The 14,834-nt window shown below is 43.8% G+C and overlaps 2 protein-coding genes across 4 annotated transcripts; both read right to left on the reverse strand.

The window, feature by feature from the left end:
• Positions 1 to 355: 355 nt before the first annotated feature.
• Positions 356 to 5,577, reverse strand: tmem209 (transmembrane protein 209). 2 transcript variants are annotated; one of them, XM_061667802.1, is made up of 15 exons: positions 5,503 to 5,577; positions 5,096 to 5,251; positions 4,926 to 4,984; positions 4,719 to 4,850; positions 4,415 to 4,638; positions 4,132 to 4,336; positions 3,753 to 3,928; positions 3,606 to 3,677; positions 3,434 to 3,530; positions 2,505 to 2,630; positions 2,316 to 2,413; positions 2,103 to 2,217; positions 1,921 to 2,018; positions 1,146 to 1,219; positions 356 to 1,013 (listed from the first exon to the last, which is right to left on the reverse strand). In XM_061667802.1, the coding sequence occupies exons 2-15, from the start codon at positions 5,233 to 5,235 to the stop codon at positions 959 to 961; spliced, it is 1,671 nt and encodes a 556-aa protein (XP_061523786.1). In that variant the 5' UTR covers positions 5,236 to 5,251; positions 5,503 to 5,577; the 3' UTR covers positions 356 to 958. The 2 variants fall into 2 exon arrangements, with proteins under 2 accessions (XP_061523786.1, XP_061523785.1); XM_061667801.1 differs by having other exon boundaries at positions 4,132 to 4,638.
• Positions 5,578 to 6,398: 821 nt separating this feature from the next.
• prdm4 (PR domain containing 4) lies at positions 6,399 to 12,944 on the reverse strand. Of its 2 annotated transcripts, none has more exons than XM_061667679.1 (11): positions 12,584 to 12,944; positions 12,329 to 12,444; positions 12,067 to 12,255; positions 10,291 to 11,019; positions 10,050 to 10,199; positions 9,790 to 9,908; positions 9,057 to 9,142; positions 8,747 to 8,874; positions 7,609 to 8,112; positions 7,238 to 7,406; positions 6,399 to 7,072 (listed from the first exon to the last, which is right to left on the reverse strand). In XM_061667679.1, the coding sequence occupies exons 2-11, from the start codon at positions 12,441 to 12,443 to the stop codon at positions 6,739 to 6,741; spliced, it is 2,523 nt and encodes an 840-aa protein (XP_061523663.1). In that variant the 5' UTR covers position 12,444; positions 12,584 to 12,944; the 3' UTR covers positions 6,399 to 6,738. The 2 variants fall into 2 exon arrangements, with proteins under 2 accessions (XP_061523663.1, XP_061523664.1); XM_061667680.1 differs by having other exon boundaries at positions 12,329 to 12,458.
• Between the last annotated feature and the right edge of the window lie 1,890 nt (positions 12,945 to 14,834).

The following is a 14,834-nucleotide window of genomic DNA, read 5'->3' on the forward strand; positions in this document are numbered from 1 at the left end:
GGCAGTTTCAAAGTCAACAATGATAGTAATTAATAATTTACTCATGCCTTTTCAGAAAAACACAACACTAAGCATTTGTCATCAGTGTGTTACCTGTGCTTTACTGCCAGGCCCAGTATTTACATTTGTGCTGCTGTTCTTATCCAGGTCGTTTGGATTCATTTGAGGCGCCACAATGAATCACATAACAAAGCTCACGCTGTGCGTCTGCACTGCATCAAACGAGAACAAGGTCAAAAAAACAAAACAAAAAAAACTAAAGCATGTGAACAGTGACATCAAGTGGTTAAGAAAAAAAAACGGGAAAAATACAAGCACCGTTGAATGAAAATGAACAAGCGTTTACCTTGTTTTATTCATTCATGTCAAGTCCCAGGTGGAAAATTTCAGGATTAATTCCTGCAGCTTTAAAAAAAAAGCCACACAATTGTAATCATATCCAAAGTTCATTTGAAAAGAGAGCTATGATATTCAGTTAACTCAGACCTCCAAGTGTTTTTTTATTTGCGCATGCGTCATCAAAAAAAAGAAAAAAAGAAAATAAACGAACAAACAAAAGGGCATTGGAGCCTAAGAAAAGACAAAACATAGCAACTGTTGATTTTATTTTTCCTGTAAGATGTCAAACGCATAGCATTGACACCCAGAAAAGCCCACGCATACTATGTTTTACATTCAACCGAATGGCGATTGAGCCCTTAAACACTCTATGAACTAATTTGAGGTCGATGTAGCACTTTCTCAAAATGAACAAAAACTATTGTCTGACATGTTCTCTGTGTGATTACAATGATGTCTGGTAAACATACTTTTGGAGTGAAGTGCTGCTTTTCTGCTGCTGAAATAGAAGTCCTGAAAAAGATGAGCACTCTCAATGGAGGGAGGGGTTGGGGGGTAAATGGGGGGGGGGGGGGGGGGGGGGTCCACTTTGAAGTCGTCGACTGTGAACCTTGGCAACTCAGTCTTCAAAAATCCACAGAATGTTCACACCGGAGAGGCCGAGGTTTACTCGCCTGGATAAGGATGACACGCAATTTCTTCAATGAAATATGTCATTTGTACCTTGGTGTTTATTTTTGTTCAAGAGTCAAGATTTTTCAGAAATTTATAGTTAGGAGACAAAACCAAAACAAAGAGACACTCACCCCAGCATTCCTGACTCCTTGGTCTTAATGATGTAGAGGAACATGAGGATTGTATGGAACAAGTTGTTCCTGCCCTGCAAAAGAAAGCAAGGGGAGTTTGTGTAGCTGTCCAGTGAACCCACAGGATCCAATCCAGACCTACCTGCTATAGGTGATCAATCTGTGACAAAGACCATATATGTATTTTTTTTTTTAAATAGTCCCCCCCCCACCTCCCCCACACAAACACACATGCCTGAGTGTTAGAAACTGTATGTGGCTATTAGAGGCGAGGCCTGGTGTGCATGGCGTGTCACGTCGGCGAGTCTGGGTGAGTGTGTGGGCGTGAGCTTTGGCTGACAGCAGCCCCTACCAATATTTCACTAACTCTGCCAGGGTATGTAAACTTATGAGCACAACTGCACTTTGCCAAATGTCTTCCTTGTAACCATGTTTCCTGTGAAAGCGAGGGCTGAGAGACTCAGGAGACTAATGCATATTGAATTAAAGTTTGAAATCAGATAAAAACATGAATGATGTGTGTGTGTGTGCAGTCGACTTGGCAAAGCATTTCGAGTCGAGCACGCTACACCTACAATATGTAGGCTACAGAAGCAAAAGAAAGGCTATTGTGACGCCAGCCAAGGGCGTTGAAATCATTTTGACGCTGCGGACCTCTCGGTCCACGAAAAATTGGCAAAGCTGACAGAGGGAGGAAAGAGTCATGAAAAAAATTACAACAGCGAAGAAGATTAAGTTCAGTAAATTGGATGCTGTTGGTGTGGTGTTGTTTCACCTTGGGAAGACTGGAGATGTGTCCCTGATAGATGAGCTGATAGTGAGGTGGGGTGGTGCTACTTTGGTGGATGCAGAAGAGGTTCTCCTTGGTCACATCTGTATGAAGACAAAAGAGAAACACTGTAAAGACAAGTTTTGTGATGAATGGATGTGTGTGTGTGTGTGTGTCTGTGCGCTCACCAGGTTTGTCTGGGATGTGGCTGAAGTGTTGCGAGGTGAAGGTCTTCCCATCTGGGTATTTGGGGTGAGGAGGCAGTCTGGAGTCCAGGTAGGTGCAAAATATGTGCATGAGGATCTAGAGTGGAGACAACCAGGGTGAGGTGACAAAGACGGGGCTGACGACGAAGAGGTGCGTGTGTGTGCGTGTGCTTGTGTGCGTGTGTCTATACTCACAGCACAATCTGTGGGGAGGTCCGTGTCCCACTTCCGGTTCTTCAGATCACCTCCACGGTTCCACCGAAAGGAGCTCATGCAGCCACTGTGTGCCAGCTCTGCCAATTCCAAAACACAAGAAATGGTGACTTCATATCGGGGCTCATTTTCCACACACACACACACACGCGCGCAAAACTGTAAACAAACCTTTTATGCGATCCACCAAATACTCCTGATTGGGAGTGATGTCCAGGTACTGGACCATGGAGTTCATAGTAGGGATGGATGAGGCTTTCATCACTGCGGCCTGTTTAAGGCTGCTAATGCTGACCTCTGGTGGAAAGAAAGAGGGAAAAACTGGTCGACTGAGCTCTTGTCGTGGATCTCATCAAGTCAGCGGCTTTGTTCTTTAATCCAGACCACATACCATTAACATTATCAATACGACTATAATATTTGTTGCATTAATTTGACCTATTTCCCCTAAAATTGGTTATCCAGTGGCGGTCATAGCTTGAATGGCGCCCTGTGCGAGAGTCGTGCTGTCATTTTTGTTTGAGCGTGAATGCGGTATTTTTTGTAGTGACCACCTTGATCAATTTTGCAATGCAGTAGTGATGTAAACAACTGCACATGAACCGCTACTTGTTGCATTCTGTATTGATTCTGCATTGATTATATCTCATTACATTGGTAAATTTATGATAAATAAATCTTCATCAAATTAACAAATACCTGTCAATTCAACATATTTTTTTAGAATTAATTTTACATGGAAATAGCATGTTTTCCCCCCTTCAATAAGTTAAATGTTTTTTAAATTACAAAAATATATACGATATTTCAAATAACATGGTACAATAGTAAAATGACAACTTTTTCAAATATATTGAACTTTTTTTCAAATCCTAAATACAATTTTAAAATGAGGATGAATTAGTTTAGTATTCAAATAAATACTAAATACATGTCTTAAGCTTTTTTGAACCTCATCCATGAACGACATCTGTTCGTTTAAAAAATCTAACATGGCCCCTGAGCACAAACGTTTGGCTCCCACTGCATTAGGTGAAGCAACAAGAGAGGGCATAATGATTTCTATGTAATATTTCACAGGATTATTCCGGCATGTTTACCTCCTATCTGGAGCTCGGGACAGCCCATTCTCCTGAGCTGGGTGTTGACCGAGTCCATTTCCTTGACCAGAGGGACCAAGATGGTGTCACTGATCCACTGTGAAAACACACACAGCATCTCGTTAAAATTGAGTTCATTTCATTGATTTGCTCTGGCGAGTCGCACACTAACATTTCGCAGCTTTGCTGTCCAGCCATCGATGCTGTCCACAACAGGGCGACTGGTCGTGATCCTCGCCCACACCTACATGAAATAAAATCATATTTCATGCCACTCCGACATACAAGTCATTCACGTCAGATTGACGATTTCGCTAACCTCTTCCGCAGCCTGTTTGGAGCCCGGGTCCGTCTCATCCTTGTGGGCAGACGGCGCCTGAGAGCGGCAGGCGGGCTGGTACAGGAACTTCCTCAGACTCTGAGCGTAGTCCCCTACAGAGCGGTTGTAGTTCCAAAATGTCGGACTGTGATTCGGGGAGACAGATTCTGGGCTCCCTAGTGAGGAGAAATGAATAATTAGACAATATTAGGGCCCGGAACACACACAAAAATAATATTTACATTAAACCTTCATTTATAGCAGGAGATACGTTTCAGCCCTAGCTGTTATAGGTCAAGGTCCGCAATAGAGAGACCATATATACCCGAAAGTCCAATATTCCTACTGTGTTGCGTGATTACTGTATAAATCATTGTACCAAGCTGACTGCGGTGACTTTTTTCCTCCTCCGTGCGCAGGAACCGCTCGAGGCTTTTCAGATCCTCCATGTAATCCTCCTCGCTTCCGGGCGAGTTGAACACGGACGGCGACGTACGGTATCGAGCCCTCAACACGGAGCTTTCCGGCGTCCCAACGCTGCTCGGGTATGACGGGGAGCCATGGGACGGACTGTAGCTCAACACCTGAAAAGGTAAAACGAGAGAAAATGGTGAAAAATGTGTCGTAAAGCCAGTTAATTTTATACCCTGTGAGGAACGTACCTTCCCAAAGGCTAACGAAGGAGAATAAGGGGCACTACTTGGAGTGGTTGTATTACTAAGAGATGGGCTGTAGCCTGCCACACAGCTTGGGGAGAATTTGGGGCTGGTGGTGGCAGAACGAGACGGGCTAAAACTCAGAACGCTCTGGCCCTGCAAGGGGGACGACTCCGCCGGAGCGCGGGTCTCCTTTTTTTCCGGCTTCTGGGGAGGAGAAGCCTGAATACCTGCAGGAGAAACAGACAAGTCAGCAGATACAGTCTGAGCCAGTATTCTTTAAGAAGCGGCAAGCTTATTTAAGACTCACTTGTGTTTCTCAGACCCAGAAGAAGATGCTGTTGAGGGGATACTGCGATGGTGGACGGAGCCATAGTGTATTTAAAATATTTCCAGAAATCGAAAAGAGCATTGATGCTAAAAAGCGAAGCCAGCGCGAGTTCTGTGATTAAAATAGGAGAACACATTAAGGATATTGTATCAGTATACGTCATAATTGATAGTATAAGAGACTCACCAATGTACCAAATCGGCCAGTAGTTGATGCTGAAGTATCGGCTTAACAATTTTCCAGACCTAAATTAAAAGTTATATTAGTACTTACTGTATAGTAAATCACTAGTTATCTCACACACAGTGGAGCACTAAATGAATAGTGAAAGGTATCATGTGGGGAAATCAACTTACATTTCGGTGTAAATCATGCCAGCCAGGGATACGTTGAGAACAGCCCAGGCGAGGACCACCTGACGAGCTTGTTCCTCCCTCCTCATCCTCAGCGCCTTGTCAATCATGCTGGCCACCCCGTCCTTCGGTGGGGTAAACATCTTTACAAAGTTAAGGCTGCAAAGAAGGCGAGAGAGAGGACAATAACACTACAATTGTAAAATAAAATAAAATAATCATCATAACATAGCCCGAGATATAATAGGAGGGCTCGTGTACTAGTTTTAGCTGAGCTGCAAACTTAGCTAAAATTAGCAAGGTGACACATACAACAAAGAATTTGCTCACATAGAAACGCTTATGGTAAGCTATCATTTTAATAACGTTACATTTCAACTGTTAACGACCAAAAAAAGTTTGTAAAATACCTTATAGCGTATTAAAGCATTCATAGCACGCTGACGAAAGCCGGGCATTACATGTTTTCCTTTTTTTTTTTTTTTTTAAATTCCGACCCGGAAACAGGTTTATTTACTACCGGGTTATCTTGGTTCCTGCACTTCTTCTGGTAGATAACGTTTACTTCTACCTACTGGTATGGAGTGAGACTGAACTACGACAATGATATTATTTTAAAAAAAAAGAAAAAAAGATTTCATTTCAAAAAATAACCACCTCTGTTGCCTTTAGAAACCTATACAATTTAAAAACATTGACTATTTTTTTTCAGCATTCCTATTAAATAAAATCTTATTTTTGCCTTTTTCATGTCATTTCTTTTCTTTCCAGAGCATTTTTTGACATGTTCTGTTATTTAAAAAAAAGTGTACAATACTAGAATGCACGGGTTGGAGACTTCCCTTTTTTAAAATAAAAATTGTATTAAAATGTACCTTGAAAATGTTCATCTTTGACATGATGAATGTTTTAATTTTACAATCATTTTGTTAAACAGCTGTCAAAACCCTTATTAAGCCTGCATTTCTCAATGCAGATGAGGCTACACATGCCGAGCGTTGCAGTTTAGAACAGGTGCCCATCACTTGTGTGCTTGCAACAGGTGTCTGCATATTTGATCAATAATTGTTTTGTTTTTTTTGTACTTGCAGATTCTAAATTCCGACCCATGAACGAACTTGGAACCTGTTCTACGCACTCTTTAATAAATGCGTCCCCTTTCAATAAGTGGAAAAGTGCATCGGCAACTGTAGCTCTCCTTTCTAAAATGCGAGAGCATTGCATTAAGTGTAACAAAAAAAATACAATAATAATAACCGCTTGAAACAAATCTGAAATATGATGAAGTACATCACATAATGCCCAGTGTTCCACTTCAAATATCACCCATAATTTTAATTCCACCAAATCACCTTATAATAAATAATGACCATTTAAAGTTAGACATAATTAGAAGGAAATAGGAGCAGCTATGCATAAATGTCACTCACTCACACTGAAATGAATCAAAGGCAGATAAGGAATGCACCTCAACCAAAAATAGACAATTCAAAAGTAATGACAGAGTCTGAGCAGCGCTGATGTTTTTTGATATTCAATATGAATGTCAAATACGAAAATTTGGTGAAGAAAGGCTTGAAAAATGAAAAGTAGACAGTGTAAAGTATGGCAGTAAATAAATTAACATGACTAGAGATACATTGCAGTCAATGAGGGGGTGACAGTGACTTTTCAGAGTTATATCCTCCAACGTCTTCACTCCTGCCAGAGTCCATGAGTCTCTCTCCTCCTCTTCCCCCGCTGTCCTCGGCTTCGTCCTCCTCCTCCTCGCCCATGTGTCGCTCCTTCCGGGATGAGTGCTCCGCCTTGGGCCCCTTGCATATCTTGAGGTGACGTGTGAGGTGGTACTTAGTGAGGAAGGCCTTGTGGCACTTCTCGCACACAAAGTCCCGGCGGCCCTCGTGGGAGTTCATATGCTTCTTCAGGTGGTTGGTCTTCAGGAAATGCTTGTTGCACTTCGGGCACTGAATTCGGCGTTCGCTGTAAAGTAAAGAAAATGAAATGAATAGGGATTAAGCAGCTGGCTGATTTAATTGGCTGATAGTATATGTTGACATCGACCTCCCAAAAAATCCACATCGGTCGGGCCCTAGTAACAAATACAACGCATAACAGTGGTTATGAAGCGGAAAAGAAGGGACGTACTGTGTGTGAGAGAACATGTGCTGATTCAGGTCATGCTTTCGGATGAAGGTCCGCTCACACAGGTCGCACTTGAGTTTCTCGGCGCCAGTGTGGATGAGCATGTGAGAAGCCACGTGGGACTTCTGCGTGAACGACTTCTCGCAAACGGTACACCGGTAGTTCTTCTGACCTGTTATTGGCCAAAGAAAAGAACAGCAACTGAATAAATCTTTCATTAAAGCAAAAAAATTAATTTCATATTATATAGTTCAGTAAGTGCAATTCATTTTCAAATGCAGCACAGCACAGTGAGAACATCCAAACCCGACACGGGAAGGCCAAAGCAGAACCTTTAGAAAAAGATCCAATCGAATGACTGAATATGTACATACCCGTGTGTATTTTGAGGTGCATCCTGAGGTTGCTGGGATCACTAAAGGCCTTGCTGCAGTATTCACACTTGTGTGGTTTCATGCCAACATGCCCCATAAAGTGCACGTTGAGCTTGGTGGACGTGATGAATGCCCGCGAGCACATGCTGCACTTGAATTTCTTCTCTCGCGGGTGCCCCTGACCTTTCGAGTTCATTCTGGAGGTACCGGTACTTGAATTCTGATTGCCGTTAAGGTTGTCCCCGTTCGTCTGTCCTGCCGCTTGGGGCCACGGCGAGGACGAAGAGCTGGACATCCCGTTGGTGAGCTTCTCATCCGCTTGCGGAGGCGGTTGCTGCTCCCGCGGCTGCTGCTCTTGCTGAAGCGGGTGGTCCTGCTGTGGTGGGCTGTGGCTGTGAGGAGGCTGGTTGTGGCCGTGGTTGCTCATGTGAGACTTCAGGTCCGAAAAAGAAGGGCAGTCTTTGCCACACTGGCAGAGCTGAGCCTCAGGTAAAGGAGGAACACCTGGATACATGATGGCGGGATCAGCATAGATCATGTACGATATTGTCAGCAGCACAGTGAGTAAAGTAAGTCAATAAGTCAAGGAAGTCTGTAGATTGGTGGGTAAATAAATTGGTGGTGCAACAATTAATCAACTATTTTGATACTCGATAAATCGTTGAGACCTTGTTTAACTTTAAATTGTCCAAATCCTCGGAATTTAAGCCTCTCAGTAAATATTCTCCGATTTCCGTAGTCTTCCCTCAAAGCAGCCTGATTAGCTCTGTGTTTACTTTGAAGAACAATGATCAACATTTTTGCCCATTTTCTGACGTTACTGACCAAACCCGTAACTGAATCATAATTTATGATTGTGCATTCTCTGCACTATTTGAAATAATGTCATGTTTTAGAATAAAGGGAAGGAAATTTAAAAAAAATTAATCCGATTTATCGATTAGTCAATAAACATTGACAGATTACTCAATTAAAATAATTGTGAGTTACAGCCCTAAAGTAATTAGGTAGGTTGGTAACTAAGGAGGTAGGTAGGCACGAAGTAAGCATGCAATTAAAAAATGAAAAAAATGCCTATAAAGAAAAAAGAAAGCTATAGAAAAAAAGCCCCCCCCCCCCCGTAAGAGACAGATCTGACCCATGAGTCTGCAGTAGTCTCGGCTGTAGTAGAAGCGCAGCTCCTCGTCGGGGTGGACCTCCATGGTGGTGCAGAAGAAGAGCTTCCCATTGGCAGAGTATGCTACCAAGTTCTGCTCTTCGCGGCTCCTACAAGCACAAAAGGATTCAAATCAGAGAGCAAAATTTAAAAAAAACTAATATTATGGGGGGAATAAAATACATAAAAAGGTTTTAAAAACATATTATTTGGGGGGGTAATTTTATAGCCCTCCTTCGTCTAAATAGAAATGTTCAAGCTCAAATTCTGAGTCCAGACTGCACCTTCATACCTTGCCTTGTGCACAAACATCATCCAGTTGCATTCGTTCTCATCTGCCGTCACGGTGTAAAACTCCAGCACATTGTTGTGGTACATCTGTCACAACACAATGCGCTTAATCAAGTGTTCTTCCTAACATACTGTTCATTTCCCATGCACACGTTGTATGTTTTGGTTCAATGGTGACCCAGGCCCACTTTGGCAAGGCAGGCTCTGACCTCTGTATGACTTCTGCTCCTTAGGTTCAGGATGTATGATCATTCTAATGCTACTTTATTCTTTTATGATTTCAAGATTTCCCCGTGATCTTTCAAAGACCAATAGATGCATTTTTCTGCGGGAACCTGTGCAAATATGGTCTGGGGAATGTTTAAAAGGCCCCTCTTGAACTTTGTTACCTCTGTCCCAAAAAAATACACACATTAAAGGAATGTACAGTTTCAAGGTCTTCACCATTTCCGCCATTTTCCTTGATTCAACACACACTGGTCAATCTAGAATCCATTTTAGTAAACACAGGTCAAACTTGACCAACTGTAAAGAAACTTTGCAGCATCTGTACAAAAGAATGACATTTTTAAACATTTTCATTTTTGTGTATTTTGGGTCACTTGGAAAGTCATCAAATTTCCGGATAAGGGATTGGCATTGAGGGTATTTTTATTGCTGTCAAATATCATAACGGGGTCAAATTTGATTTGAACAGTATGTATGGTTTAAGTGCTAAAGTGGAGGTAACTCACCTTCCAAATCTGAGGCGTGCCCTTTTCTGGCCAATCAGAGAGATCCACATTGCTACAGTGCTGGCCAACCATCGGTCCAAAGCATGTCCTTGCAGGGATGATGTCCCGTGCAAAAACACCTGATGTAAACAGTAAATAGGAGATACTATATATATATATATATATATATATTCCCGTGCAAAAACACCTGACGTAAACAGCAAATAGGAGATTTTTTTTCTATATATATATATATTTTTTTTTTTTTTCAGTTGTCTTACCGAGCGGCTCGTCAGCCGCGGAGATGCGTAGGCAAAGAGGACGTGGGATGGAGAGGCGAGCCCGGCTTTGGATGGGCGCGTCCGGGATGAAAGCGACCGGCCCGTGCTCTGGGCAGTCTGAGGTATACGAGCGCTCACACAGAGTGCACCCTGAGTGATGATTATTAAAAAAGCTGAATATTTAAATTATGATTTATTTATGATGATAATTTTGTATTAAATCAATTCCAAAGATACTTACAAATAGTGTAACCAGTGACCATGCTCTCCTTGTTGGGGCTTGAATCCTCCAGTTGCAGGCTGGAGTTGACCAGCACCAGGTTGTTTTCCGGACCCAGCGATACCTCTGTGGTGATGGGGGAGACATTCACAGAGTCTAGCCCAATCCCAGAGTGGCCGTGAAGCGACACGGACCCCAACTGGGCCTGGCCAGCCAAGGAGCTGGTGAGCACCACGCTCACAACACCCGAATTCAGCTCGCCGTTTGGGTGGAGCTGGTCCCCGAGTCCTCCCGCTCCTCCTCCGCCCGCATTGCCCACGCGGCCCCCCATGTGATCCGGCTCCATCACCATGGGGAGTTCGAGCACAGAGAGGGGCATCACCCCGCCTGAGGAGTCCACCCCTGTCAGGGGCTGGCTCCCGCCGTCAGAGACCGGTACCACGCCGACTCCGTCCATGGAGGCCAACTCCTCTCCCATCCTGTCCGGGGACATGGAGCTGCTGTCACGGGACTCCATTGCTAACCCTGTCGAGTCCAGGTCATGGGTGCCAGTCTGGTGGAGGTCTTCCTGGCCACTGACTTGTCTTGAGTCCATGGGCACCAGGCCCTGCTCCAGTGGGCCGCCCGCTCCACTGTAAGGGTCAAGACCCGAGGAGTTGTTGCTGGCCACAGAAAGGGTACCGTCCATGTTGAGGCTGCTTGGATGGATGTACTGAGGTGGTGGACGATCAGCCAAATAGGACAAAATACCTAAAGCAACAAAAAAGTGAAGCAATTGTGAAGTAGTTTACTGCCAGCTACAAACACGTTCGTCAAGTATATTTTTCAACAGGCTTGTCACATTGATTATGAGGAAGAGAAATGCCAACACGGACAAGTCATCCAAGTTTAAGCACCTCGCACGTCAACAGAGTACGTATCTGTCGTTGTATGGTGAAAAAACAGTACGTGTCAAAGTAGTTAGTTCGAAACTGTGTGTCACTATCACTAGGGGAAAAAAAGTGCTGATACTGTCAGAGAACATAATACTGTGTGAAAATTGACATTTTAATGTATGTATAGGCACAATAGCCGACTGTTTAGCACATCTGCCTTACAGTTCTGAGGACCGGGGTTCAAATCCGGTCTTGCCTGTGTGGAGTTTGCATGTTCTCCCCATGCCTGCGTGGGTTTTCTCCGGATACTCCAGTTTCCTCCCACATCCCAAAAACATGCAGGGTAGGTTAATTGAAGACTCGAAATTGCCTGTAGGTATGAATGTGAGTGCGAATGGTTGTTTGTTTATATGTACCCTGTGATTGGCTGCCGACCAGTTCAGGGTGTACCCCGCCTCTCGCCCGAATATAGCTGGGATAGGCTCCAGCACCCTAGCGACACTTTGGAGGATAAGCGGAACGGAAGATGAATGAATGAATGTTTGTATAGAAATATTTGGGAATAGCTGAAGAACACTGTACCTGTTGAGGAACTGAGTTCTGCTAAATAAATCCCAAAGAAAATGGGTAATCCTCATAAAAAGGCACAATGTGCATTGTGGTTTATTGCAACAAAACCGGATACGCAGAGTTAGCAAAACTACACAATCAAGTATGGAAGACATCACGTCATGGTTGTCAGTTCGTGCATGGCACAAGACAGTTATGGGGACGGACGGGGACAGTGTTGAATAAAGGGATAAACGAAAAATATCAATATCTAAGTCCCGCATGTCAGCTACTTAATCTGTTCAACTGTAAAGCGACGTTATGCACAGTTGGACACCCTGTATGTCTCCTTTAAATGTCTCGAATGGCCTACCTGGTAATATATGTCGGAAGTAGCTGCTCTCCAAGTGTGGGTAAGGAGGAGGTGGCAGGGAATAGTTCCTGTCCGGGAGGCCACACATGACTCCTCTATCCCCCAGAGGGCCCATGGGCAGCATGAGGGACAGCGCTGACGGAAGGGCGCCTAAAGAAGGAGCCAGGCTGGGGATTGCCACTGGTATGCCTGAAAAACAGGAGACAGCGTAATTCAAAAGAAATTCTGACATTACAATGTGGGGTTTGAAGTGTTTTCCTACCTGGGGTGGGGATGGTGTTATGTGGGGGTGAGGTGGCCAGACCCAAGTGGCTTGCACTCACTGAAGGCACACTCAGCTGGTCCATGCCCACTGGACTCAGGTTCATGTCATTCATGCTAGAACAGTGTCACTTATGAGACAAATGACGCAATCAAATGGCTTCGTCTAGCTTGTTATGCATTTATATATCATAGTAAAAGCCCAACTCGTGGCAAGGCTGCATCAAACTACTCAGTGCTAGCAATATTAGCTTACCTGAAATCAACAGCTTTCCATCGGTAAACCAGACAAGGGGACGCTTACATATTTGAACCTGTAAGGTTGGGGAGGGGGAGACCATTTCCAGCTCCATTATTACTACTTTACTAAGCATAAAACCAGCTACTGCTCAATAAGCATTAGCCTAGCCCTCGATGGAGATCATCTCCCCAAAACTATGACCTATAACTAGGAACATTGTCAAGTGTTACGGTTCAAAGAAGGAGTAGACAAAAGTCACGAATCACGACCAAATGTGAGCCCCCAGCATTCAAAACACCAACAGCTTGAGAAGGCGTCGTAAAAAAAACAAACAACAAAAAAACTAGCAGCATTGTTATGGCGCATGCGCAGTTAAACCTCGACGGGATATACTTGCGCATGCGCAATGCAGCGGAGGACGCATATTTGTTCCAAGCTTACATTTGTGTCAATTATTTATTTCCACGCATTCCAGCGTTTGTAAAGCACGCCATACGACTTCTAGTTTGTTCAAAACAAACAAAATGTTGATTTTCTTAAAGAATTCCATTCCAGTAGTGTAGTCATGGCGATATTTGTCTCAGAGACGTAAGAAAACGTTATCGCGGTTGCAGATCGCCTCCCTGGATCACACCCACCCCACAGTGCGACATCAAAAAGCTCCAAAATACTGCAACAAGTTGTCACACAGACTCAAGTCCTCGTTGAGAAGAGGCTTTTGCACTGTTTAATACCGTTATTATTTTTAAAACAACTTGGGATGAGCTGAAAGTGTCACAAGTAGTGTAAGTTGCATTGATTTTAAGCACTTAATGATGCATGTTTGCAATTGTTAATGGACATGTATTTTCAGGAGAAAATGTCTTCTCGTAATGAGATGGCGGAGCATATTCCTTATATCCCCCCGCTGGCGCTCCATTGCTTCTCCGTTGACATCACCGGGTCGCACCACCACTTCGGCCTGCCCTCCTTCCACCTGGAGCCGGCTTGCCTCGACTGCGTCTCCCGCAGCCCCAAGTTCCCAGACGGAGGACTGCGCTATTACCCGTGTCCCGGCTCGGTGAGCGTGTGTGAATACTCGCTGGAGCCTGCGTTTATCCGCAAGAGGAACGAGAGGGAGCGCCACCGGGTGCGGTGCGTCAACGAGGGTTACGCGCGCCTCCGGGAGCGCCTGCCGAGGGAGTTGGACGACAAGAGGCTCAGTAAAGTGGAGACACTGCGGGCCGCCATCGACTATATCAAACATCTGCAGGGCCTTTTGGACGTGAACGCACCCGGGATGTCGCTGGAAGCTGGCCACAAACGGCCTAAATGCCGTGAGGACATTGGATACTAGTTTTTGCAAATGCCACTGAGGACATTAAATACTGCTTTCCCCGCCTATATTGAGCTAAAAAAAAAAAAAAAAAAAGGCTGTACACTATACATTAAAGCCATTTTGGACAGGCACTGATCTGACCTTCACTGATGAAGGAAGGAAGACATACAAGTACTTTTCCGCAAAAGAAGGATGCAAAATAAAAAGCTGGGTTGAGGGCAGGATAAAAAGAAGAAAGGAAGAAAAAGAAGGAAGGATGTATGAAGGAAGGAAGGAAGAAAAAGCCAGTCTGAGGTGGAAGGAAGTGAGGATGCAACATTAAGTGTGTCTGAGGGAGGGAAGGAAGGAAGAAAGGTTGGTTCAAGTGAAGAAAGTAAGGATGGAAGGATCCATTCATAAAAAGAAAAAAAAACCTGAGGGAAGCATGGAAGGACGGAAGGAAGGTAGAAAAGTAGGTTTAAGTGACAAGTAAGGATGCATGCATATAAGCAGGTGTGACAGAAGAGAGGAAAGAAGGAAGAAAGAAATGGAGGACAGGAAAGGAAAATATGCCGGGAAGGAAAGGAATGAAGGGAGAAAAGTCGATTTCGGCGTAGGAAGGAGCAAGGCAAAGATAAATAGCAACTTTGAGAAATGATAGAATGAATGAGGGAATGAAGGAAGTCAAGAAGGAAAATATGCCAGCAAGAAAAAAAAAAAAAAAAAAAGAAAAAGAACATTTTTAAGTGTATACAGTACCTAGTTTTGGCCCGCCCTTGTATATGCTCAATAACAATGAACATTTTTCTTTTAAGCCTTAAAGTTTAAGGTCATATATTTGTCTTTTTGAGAGTAACAGCTTTAAGCAATAATGTAATCCTTACCCACTAGTCATAATATGAGATACTCCTGCAAAACTCATGAGATCCATAAGAGTTGAGGAGTTAAAAATTATGTCTTTATAAAGGT

The sequence above is a fragment of the Phycodurus eques genome, chromosome 22, assembly GCF_024500275.1.
Source record: "Phycodurus eques isolate BA_2022a chromosome 22, UOR_Pequ_1.1, whole genome shotgun sequence".
In the NCBI taxonomy this organism is placed as follows: domain Eukaryota; kingdom Metazoa; phylum Chordata; class Actinopteri; order Syngnathiformes; family Syngnathidae; genus Phycodurus; species Phycodurus eques.